Source organism: Scaptodrosophila lebanonensis, unplaced genomic scaffold (genome assembly GCF_003285725.1).
Source record: "Scaptodrosophila lebanonensis strain 11010-0011.00,11010-0021.00 unplaced genomic scaffold, SlebRS2 tig00000043-arrow-pilon, whole genome shotgun sequence".
Classification (NCBI taxonomy): domain Eukaryota; kingdom Metazoa; phylum Arthropoda; class Insecta; order Diptera; family Drosophilidae; genus Scaptodrosophila; species Scaptodrosophila lebanonensis.
The window spans coordinates 9,936,074-9,945,805 of NW_022060545.1; the positions used below are offsets into that span (position 1 = coordinate 9,936,074).

Genomic DNA, 9,732 nt, shown 5'->3' on the forward strand with positions numbered 1-9,732 from the left:
AACAGTGACGTGGCACGAAGGGGTTCCATTCCTACTTAAAATTATATGAGATTGAGATTTATAGTGTTTTACTTATTTTTAAGCAATCGAGTGTTAGACTTCCACAAAGCTTGTTTTTGAAGATGTTCTTAACAATTAGTACAAGTATGTACACCGGATCATAAAAATGCACATGGGCGAATCAATCGAATAAAGTCTTGCAGTCCAGTAGCTCTAAATGAAATTTCTCTGATTCAAATTGTTAATTACTAAACATCTATACGATGTCAGATATTGCACAAATATACTTCGATTGAAAATTTAAGAGGGTCAATTCTGTACACACTATCTAAGTCAGAAAATTAAAAAAAAAGATGAACTCGTTACATACTATGTGAAAATATTGAATTCACTGAAAGAATTTAAAGCAAATTATTCAACAGATGTCCGGTGTTTAATTTTAAGCACCTTAACACAAAGCATCAATTGCTATACTTAATAAAAATATTGTGTATATTATTTTAAAATCATTTTTTTAAGAACATTTGTAGATTTGGATAATGCTGGCATCAAATGATGAGAAAATTGCAAAACATATCTATAAAATCTATATATGTAATATAAATCCACCAGGCGGCTAAAAAAATATATATTATTTGTTCAGAATTTGTGTTAAACTATGCTATATTATTTAATAATTGTCCTCCTTAGGGCAGATCTTAAATATAGAATAAAGATAAAAAAAAAAACAATTATAGGGTATTATAACCAAAAAAAAAAAACAAAGCGTAGCTGTTGGTGTATTTTAATATACCCAAAACGCTTTTTCACTGATTGAGAAAATATGTAAAAAAAAACAAATATTCAAAAACCATTTCAAGTTTGGGTTCACAATATATTTGAATGTCTGACCGCATCCTAAAATTAACTTAACCAATAACAGGCATACATATGTGTGCATTCGGGCTTTATTGTTCAAATTGTAGCATTTCTTCGGGTAGGAGAATGCTCGGGGAAGCTTTTACGAAAGCAAAAGCTTCAGACCACATGCTGTCTAAATTTCAGTTTATAAACATCAGCCGGCTGTGTTGGTTGTTGGGTAACGGTTGAAGACAGTAAGAGGTGTTGGGGCTTTACAAGAAGCAATTGTACTATAGGTAAGCGATTTGTTGCGACTTCTCGAAGCTTATCAATTAATTTACTTCAAGTGTAATGTACATGTGAACCTCCAGCGGATTTCAGGTTAGGTAACCCCACAAGTCAGTGGCCCTTAGATTTGCTCCCAATCTACACAAATCACAACATCGCCATCTCAATGAGGCTGCTGGTGAAACAAACAAATCTGCTGTTGTCCAAATGCTCGGCGGCACTACGTCAACAGTTGTCCGCGGCGAAGTCAACCGGTTCGGTCACAAAATTTGCTCCAACAGGTGTACAATTAGAAATTGAAAATGGCAACAAACTGCTGGGGGCTGTACCAGCAAAGGTAATTTGTATGATTAAAGCTAATTCGTGCGAGATACATAAATAAATAAAATTCTAACTTTTATTTATAGTCACCAGCAATTGAGGCATTGCATGACAATGATAGTGTGAGCCGAACCCATCAGTCCAGTCCGCTAACGGACACTTTCGGACGCCATCACACATACCTACGCATATCGCTAACTGAGCGCTGCAATTTGCGTTGTAAGTGGTTGTTGTACAATATCAAGTTAATTAAAAGATATACATACATACATACAGTTCCCTGATACAAATTCTGAGACAGACCGATGATGTATTTCATTTCTATGTTACCGGCATGTTACCATACTTGAATTGATAATAATTCAGAGTTCACAGACAACCTCTATATACACTATGAAAAAGTCGAAAAATATATCCTTCAACTTGGTCAGTACTCGTCTATTAAGTTTGGTTAGTCTAGCTGTTGTACTTTCCAATTAATGGGGGTCATACACATAGAAGAACAAACAACCAGTCGAACGACTGTTTATGTATATGACCGAATATACTGAGTCGTAGCTTTAAAATTATGCTGAAGAGTATACAATATGCGTGGACTGACATGCCTTTTTTATTGGCTCTTACATGAAATGGAACATTTTTTATTGATAATACCTTCTAAGTCTATAATATGCTATGTATTCATATCATTTCACTTTGTGACGAAATACCCACGCTATCTTTTTTTTCAGGTGAGTACTGTATGCCCGCAGAGGGCGTCACCCTGCAACCCAAATCCCAGCTACTGACCACCGATGAAGTTCTGCACTTGGCGCGAATATTTGTAGAGCAGGGTGTGCGAAAGATTCGTCTGACCGGTGGTGAGCCAACAGTGCGTCGGGATATTGTCGACATTGTGGCACGGATAAAGGAGTTGCCCCAACTGGAACATGTGGGGATTACGACCAATGGATTGGTGCTCACGCGCTTGTTGCTGCCTTTACAGCGAGCTGGTCTAGATTCGCTGAACATCAGTCTGGATACGTTGAAGGTGGACCGCTTTGAGAAAATAACGCGTCGAAAAGGCTGGTCGAGAGTCATTGCCGGCATTGATTTGGCCATACAGCTGGGGTACCGGCCAAAGGTCAACTGTGTGCTTATGCGGAATTTCAATGAGGATGAGATTGTTGATTTTGTAGAGCTAACACGGGAGCGTCCCGTCGATGTACGCTTCATTGAATACATGCCCTTTACGGGCAACAAATGGCAGACAGAACGCTTAATTTCGTATCAAGAAACGTTGCAAATTATAAGGGCCCGTTGGCCCGAGTTCCAGGCATTGGACAATGGACCCAACGACACGTCCAAAGCATATGCCGTGCCTGGCTATGCCGGCCAGGTGGGCTTCATCACTTCGATGACAGAACACTTTTGTGGAACGTGCAATCGCTTGCGCCTGACAGCCGATGGCAATATTAAGGTATGTCTGTTTGGGAACAAAGAATTCTCTTTGCGCGATGCGCTGCGCGGTAACTGCACGGAGCAGGAGTTGGTTGAGCTAATTGGGGCTGCTGTGCGTCGCAAGAAACAAAAGCATGCAGGTGAGTTGATTTATTTGTATTTGGATTCGAGCCGAATCGTATTTATGGGCGCATCTTTCCCTAAAACGCAGGCATGCTGAATCTGTCGCAAATGGAAAATCGCCCAATGATACTCATAGGCGGATAGCACACAACATTTCCAACTGTTTGCTTTCAGATACCCATCAAATGCATCTTCCACATATCCATTTACCATTGCCACTGCATCTTCTCCAAGCTCGCCTGCCCGCCCTGCAGCTGCGGCACTGCAGTAGTCTGACTCATGTGAATGCCGAGGGTAAGGCACAGATGGTGGATGTGTCAGAGAAGTCTAACACCACACGCACAGCAAGCGCTGAGGCCATAGTGCTCGTTGGAGCTCAACTAACAGCGCTGATAGCCGCCAATGAGCTGGCAAAGGGTGATGTCCTTAGTGTGGCACAGATTGCTGGAATTTTGGGCGCAAAACGCACCTCCGAGCTAATCCCATTATGCCACAACATTAGCCTCTCCTCAGTCAAAGTACAAGCCACACTGTTGGCGCAGCAACAGAGCGTTCACCTGCAAGCCACTGTACGTTGCAGCGGCCAGACTGGAGTCGAGATGGAAGCACTCACCGCCGTGTCCGTTGCCGCGTTGACGGTCTATGACATGTGCAAAGCAGTATCCCATAATATATGCATCACAAATGTACGCCTGCTGAGCAAGTCGGGTGGCAAGCGTGATTACAACCGCGAGAATCATCAATAAATTTCACATTTCGCTCTCGTTGTTTTTGTTTTTTTAAATGTGTGTTTTTGTTTTAATTGCAAACGTTACTTTCGTTATGACAATGAGTTTGTTACGTGTGTGTTTTTGTTTGGGTGTGAATTCCGCCTTAAAGCTAAAATTACAAAGTATAACATTAGAATTTTTCATTGCAATAATGCATTATTGTTTTGGGTGCAGCTGTCGCTGCAGCCGGAAAATGTAAAATACGTTTCGTTCATTCCTTGCTTTGGATTAAAGCAAAACACATCAAGGCTTCTGACACACTATTTCTTCAATTGTAGATCGAACTCCTTGATTTGCCTTGATTTGTGTCTGCCAGTCTGGCCAGTTAGTTGGACACCAGCACATTTCGATTTTCAGCCTTGCTGCCACTGTCGGCTTCGGCAGATTTTTGTGGCTCTGCGCTGAGATGTTCGCCGCGGATCTTAATGTTGTGCTCCTCCTTGAATTTGTTAATCTCTTGACCCTTTTTGCTTAAATCGTCGTTGACTAGACGAATTTTCTTCTCTATGAAGTCCTTGTTCTCCACCAGCTGAGGTAAGACTTCCTTTACGGTACGCTCGCAGAGCACGCCGCCAATGAGACGAAAGCATTTGCGATCCTGATCGACCGATTTCAGCGTTTCTATCACAGTCCTAATCGGTGAAATATATTTATATATATATTAGACACATTTAGTGTTTACACCATTTGAGGTTATGTCTGTGACTCACTTGTGTTCACGCAAATCCATTTCCAGTGTGTTTAGACTGTTGGCTAGGTTTCTTTGATCATTGCGCAGCTGTTGAAACTGGGCAACAACCTTTTCCTGACCTTTAGCGGCCTGTGCGGAATCGCTGCTCATGATTTTTAGTTAAACTTAAACAGATGGGGATGGATACGAATTTCGGTTCTCACATTTATGTTTAGAGATGTACATTTTACACAAGACAAGAACGATTACAGTCGACAGCTGTGAGCACGAACACATACATATGTAGTAGCTGTTGACATTCACTTCGCAGCACTGGTTGCTGTCAGTGCCAACAACGGCTTTTTATTATTACTTTGGAAGTACATCGGTTTTGATTTCTGGGAAAAAAAGTTTAAAATATTTTGACGAAATAACAAAAACTTCTGAACGTCGCGCATCGATATGGCCAGGAAACCAGAAATGCTGCTGCTGCAGCCTGCCGACGAACTGGTGTTCAAAGGACCATTTAACCGCTCAGTTTGCCAAAATATATTGTTGACCAATCCCAACAAGCAGGTGTGGGTATCCTTCAAGATGAAGACAACTTCTCCACGTTTGTTCTACGTGCGCCCAAACATAGGAATCATTGGACCTGGAAAGTCGCTAAATATTGAAATATATATGCAGCCGATGGTCCAGTCAGAGGTAAAGCAGAAGCGTCACAAATTCCTGATTCAGGCTGCATTGGCAACCGAGAACATTGAGTTGCAAGAATTCTGGAAGGCACTTAAGCCGGAGCAGATCTGGGACACGAGGGTGAAGTGCGAGCTTCTGTCGAGCAAGAATAATAACGACAAGGAAGATGATTCGGAAACCTTGCGAGAAGCCGGGGGTCTAGACACAAAAATTAGCAGTCGTGAGGATAGCGACTGCGAAGCAAAGGACGCAGAGCCGGCCAAAGTCGACAAACTAAAGCAAAAGATCAGCGTTCTTGAAGAAGAGCGCCTCTACATGAAACAGGAGCTCAAGACACTTCGCAAGGCCAAGGATGAGCCGAACACGTCTGCTGTTGGAGGTGCCATGGTTCAATTGAAGCGACGCAAGTTGTTTTATTGGATAGCTACCATTCTATCCATGATATGTGCCATTGTTGGCTTCATATTGGGCAAGCATTATTATATGTAGGGTAAACCTAGACATGGAAACAAGGCGAGATTATATTAAATACAGCGCAGCGAAATTTTTTGTCAAATAAATGAATGAACTTATTATTAACGTCACAGCCAAAGAAATTTGGTTTTATTTAAACGTGTACTTGGTATTTTGATGGCGTACAAAAGCTCAGTGGTCTGAAACTGCAGGAGTGCAGTAGACCGCGGCGGGTGGCAACGCCGCATTGGTTGCATAGCAACGAGTGGCTTGGGTTTGCGTTTTGTTTATAAGCCATGTTTAGTTAAAAACTGCATAATATCAACAATGCCTCTGTAATGAGTGATACTGACACCGACGATACGGATCTTTTGTTGCTGATACCGCCCAACTTCTACGTCGATACAGCAGAGCGCTTGTTCTTGCAGGCCAAAATGAGCGCAGCTGCAGATGCCCTTGCCATGCCTCCACCTCCCGCGCCAACGACAAATGCCTATCAATTTCTACCGCCTCACAAGAAAACCGAACTGAATCACATTAACTCCCGATTGCAAAACTTGGAGCTCGTCGATAACCAATTAGAAGCACTCTCGGATATTTCCACCATTTCCAACAATACTGTGCGCACCATTGATGGCAGCAATAAAAGAACACGTGAGATGCAAAAATTGGTCCATTCGACACCAAAGAGTGGTTCGGTAGAGCCACCGTCTAATGTACCATGCAGAAGCGATGCCGGTGGCGCGATTGTAGACAATATATTGCTCGAAATCGACAACTATCTGGACGACCAGAATCCGTACAATTTACCTTCCTGGCAGCATCACAGCGACAACTATTTGCGTGAGAGAACGCCTTCGGCCTTCTCTGGGGTAGGCAGGCAGGAGCCACTGGCTACCTCATTGCCCAGTGAACTGAACTCGCAGCGTGAAGCGGAACCCATGCGAAGTGCATATGTCAGTTCTGGTGAAAGGAATCTAATAAGTCTTAGCGAGCTTTGGGGTAGAAGCAATCTGGCAGGCACTGTTTTGCCAAATAGTACAGTGTCCGCGCAACAAAGCAATACCTTAAAGGAGGAGCAGCTGCGCCGCCAGCATTTGGAGAAGACTGTACAGGCATTACAGTCCCAGTTGCTGGAATACGAGCAACGAATTTCGGTGGCCATTGAAGTGGATCGCTCAAAGGATACGGCTTTGGCCAGCGCCGAACAGGCCAACAAGAGTCTTAATCTGGAAGTACAACAGCTGCGCGATGCGTTGCATCGACTGGAAATGGAGCGCAATGAGTACAATGGTAAAATGGATGGACTTCAGCATGAGCTGGCGCAGGCAGTCGGCTTGGCAACCAAGTTCCAGGAGAAAATCGAAAGGTTGGAATCGGAGCTACAGAAACAGGTGCGACAGGCAAGCGAATCATCGCGGCAAGTGGAAGAGCTGGAGATTCAGCTGCATGGCACTAAGCGCGCCGAAGAAATGGCACATGCTGAGCTCACGAAAGTGCGTGATAAATTTGCCAAAGTGGATTATCAGCAGGGAAAGGTAAATATACAACTATAATTAAAAAATAATGAAATAAGTACGTATATTATTATATTGCCCAGCTAAAAGCGCATATAGAGGAACTGGAGAAGGAGAACACTACATTAAGGCATCAAAAGGAAATGCTGCAAGAATATCATCAGAAACAAAAAACGCGTGCGGATGCACTTGAAACGCAACGTAAATCATTGCAGGAAACACTGGCCAACCTTACAGAGATTGAGGTGAGCTAACAGAGATTTGGATGATTTGGGAGTTTTATTTAATCAAAAAAATCGGATTAAACGTCAATTTGGTTGAAATTGGTTTTGGTCTGGGATTTCATAAGTAGCTAATTTACAAAATTCTCCACAGACTAATTTAAAAAAGAAATTGGAGACGCAACAGAAAACGTTGAAACTTCACTACCAGCAGCAATTGGAAAACGTTGTCGCACACAAACTGAAGGACTTTCAAGAGCAGCTGGACAAATCCGCGGATCAGCTAAAAACAGAAGCACGCGAGCGTGAACGTTTGATAGCGGACCGTGCGGTCAAGCAGTTGGAAATGATAAACGAAAAGAATAATTTGGAATTAAATCTCGTACAGGAAAAACACAACAAGGAAGTCGAACTCTATCGTCTGCAGCTGGCTAATGCATCTAAGAGTATAGAAGAATTGGAACTTAAGCTGTCCAGCTACAAGACAAAACGGTATGTTTTGCATAAGCTATGTTCTAAATTATAGATATACTTATAATCGTTTTACCATTTTAGTGCCGACATTGCGGAGAAGCTGCACGGCGTCATGGAGGCGCAATGGCAACAAGCACTCGCCATACTCACCTCACCCAATCACACAGGTCAGGTAATGACGAGCGATACGGAGAGCGAATCGCCAGAGCTAAACACTGCGCGCCATTATGCCGACACACCAAAGACGAGCAAAAGTCAGCGCAGCAACTCGACCGAGAAAAACAATTTGGATGTGGTGGGCAAGCGCGATCCAGCATCACCCATGGACAAGCTACAAGCCTATATCGAACTATTACTGAGCAAATCCCCCAGTGACTTCGACAGGCTGGACGAGATACTTGCGCTGGGTGCGAAATCCTTCAGCAAGACGGAAAAAGATAGGCTCAGCAAACGTCAGTCTAAGCCACCCTGGAAGTCCTGATGTTATGTCAGCAGAATCAACCAAATCGACCAAATTATACGTTATAGTCATGCTTTTAGATTAAGTACTTTTCGATCAATTTATCTGCTAAAATTTAATAGTAATTATTTGTATGTGTATGCATTTATACACACATTTGTAAAATTAAATGGTTTATTATTGAAAAACTTGGCATTTGTGTATGAATGAAATTATTTTGAAAAGCGCGTTCCTGGGGATCAATTTCTTTCCAAACAAATAAGTTAAAATTTGTCTTTAACTTTGAATAAAGAAATAATTTTATATAGGTATTACTGTAACCAAAAGTTAGAATATTTGAAAACAGATAGGTACCTTTCGCGCAATTTATCTGTTGAAATTTAATTATTTGTATGTGTACGCATTTATACACCAATTTTTAAAAACAAATTATAAAATTAAATGGTTTATTTGGCATTTGTGTATGAATTAAATCATTTTGAAAAGCGCGGGGATAATTTTCTTTCCAACCAAAATAGGTCAGAATTTGTCTTTAAGTTTAACTAAATAAATAATTGTAAGGGGTATTACGATAGTAAGCATAATTTAGTATATTTGAAAACAGACTGACTCTCAAAATTCTGCAAATAATATTTTAATCAAACCTTTTCTGAACATTTTGAAATAAAGCGGTTTTTCACATCTTGTGCCTTGGAATATAATAGGCACAAATTCTACATTTGTGCCTTTATAATCATATTTTAAGGACCAAAATATTGTACAGAGTAAAGTCGCTTTAGGTATATTGGTGATTAAGCAAGTGGATTTCCCGGGTTTCCCGACTTTGAAATACTCTGTTTTATAGAAATTAAAAAAAATTGATATATTTTACCTCCTTTAGTATTCGAATTCACATAAAGAGTGTATAAATGCATACTGACATATAAATTGCGTCTATGCGTGTTTATGCATGTTTGTGTATGTCAAAGCAGCAACGAAAACAACAGCCGCTACCAGTGGTTGGGCAGTGATTATATATGTATATAGCTATAACTTCATGTTAAGTCGGTCAATCATAATGAAACTCAGCATACGGACTTATAATCACTAACTGGAGGTTATTGCCGAACATAAAGTTCCAAGAAATGCGGGAGTTATGGAAAATCTCTAATTGCGCTGGAGAGGGAGGGAAATGCCAAAATTGATTTTCTGCATAAGGCATCTTGGACTAAACATCTCATAGTGTCCGAGATAGAGGTGAAAAAAATAAAAGAAAAATTTGGTGTCTCTAGCTCTTAGAGTCTCTGAAACCCAGGTGTTCATACGGATGGACGGACAGACAGACATAGATCGACTCGTCTCGTCATGCTGATCAAGAATATATGTATGTATGCATATACTTTGCCTGTTACATACATTCGCTCAAAACTCTATTAGCCTTTTACCTTTTGGGTACATGCTATACAAATGTTTTCTACCG

General features: G+C 41.3%; 4 protein-coding genes across 6 annotated transcripts; 3 read left to right on the forward strand and 1 right to left on the reverse strand.

Moving 5' to 3' along the window:
* Positions 1-1,059: 1,059 nt before the first annotated feature.
* On the forward strand, positions 1,060-3,776 carry LOC115623176 (molybdenum cofactor biosynthesis protein 1). Of its 3 annotated transcripts, none has more exons than XM_030517394.1 (5): positions 1,060-1,136; positions 1,212-1,465; positions 1,536-1,668; positions 2,181-3,029; positions 3,187-3,776. In XM_030517394.1, exons 2-5 carry the CDS (start codon positions 1,295-1,297, stop codon positions 3,756-3,758), a joined length of 1,725 nt encoding a protein of 574 aa, XP_030373254.1. In that variant the 5' UTR covers positions 1,060-1,136; positions 1,212-1,294; the 3' UTR covers positions 3,759-3,776. The 3 variants fall into 3 exon arrangements, with proteins under 3 accessions (XP_030373254.1, XP_030373256.1, XP_030373255.1); XM_030517396.1 differs by having other exon boundaries at positions 3,101-3,283; XM_030517395.1 differs by having other exon boundaries at positions 1,065-1,136; positions 1,188-1,465.
* Positions 3,777-3,786: 10 nt separating this feature from the next.
* On the reverse strand, positions 3,787-4,681 carry LOC115623179 (probable prefoldin subunit 2). The gene is made up of 2 exons (XM_030517399.1): positions 4,493-4,681; positions 3,787-4,414 (listed from the first exon to the last, which is right to left on the reverse strand). Exons 1-2 carry the CDS (start codon positions 4,621-4,623, stop codon positions 4,108-4,110), a joined length of 438 nt encoding a protein of 145 aa, XP_030373259.1. The 5' UTR covers positions 4,624-4,681; the 3' UTR covers positions 3,787-4,107.
* A 147-nt stretch (positions 4,682-4,828) lies between these two features.
* Positions 4,829-5,740, forward strand: LOC115623177 (vesicle-associated membrane protein-associated protein A). Its single transcript, XM_030517397.1, has one exon. The coding sequence runs from the start codon at positions 4,915-4,917 to the stop codon at positions 5,635-5,637; it is 723 nt and encodes a 240-aa protein (XP_030373257.1). The 5' UTR covers positions 4,829-4,914; the 3' UTR covers positions 5,638-5,740.
* Positions 5,741-5,827: 87 nt separating this feature from the next.
* Positions 5,828-8,438, forward strand: LOC115623175 (cilia- and flagella-associated protein 58). Its single transcript, XM_030517392.1, has 4 exons — positions 5,828-7,139; positions 7,202-7,363; positions 7,494-7,831; positions 7,895-8,438. Exons 1-4 carry the CDS (start codon positions 5,940-5,942, stop codon positions 8,292-8,294), a joined length of 2,100 nt encoding a protein of 699 aa, XP_030373252.1. The 5' UTR covers positions 5,828-5,939; the 3' UTR covers positions 8,295-8,438.
* The last annotated feature ends 1,294 nt before the right edge of the window (positions 8,439-9,732 follow it).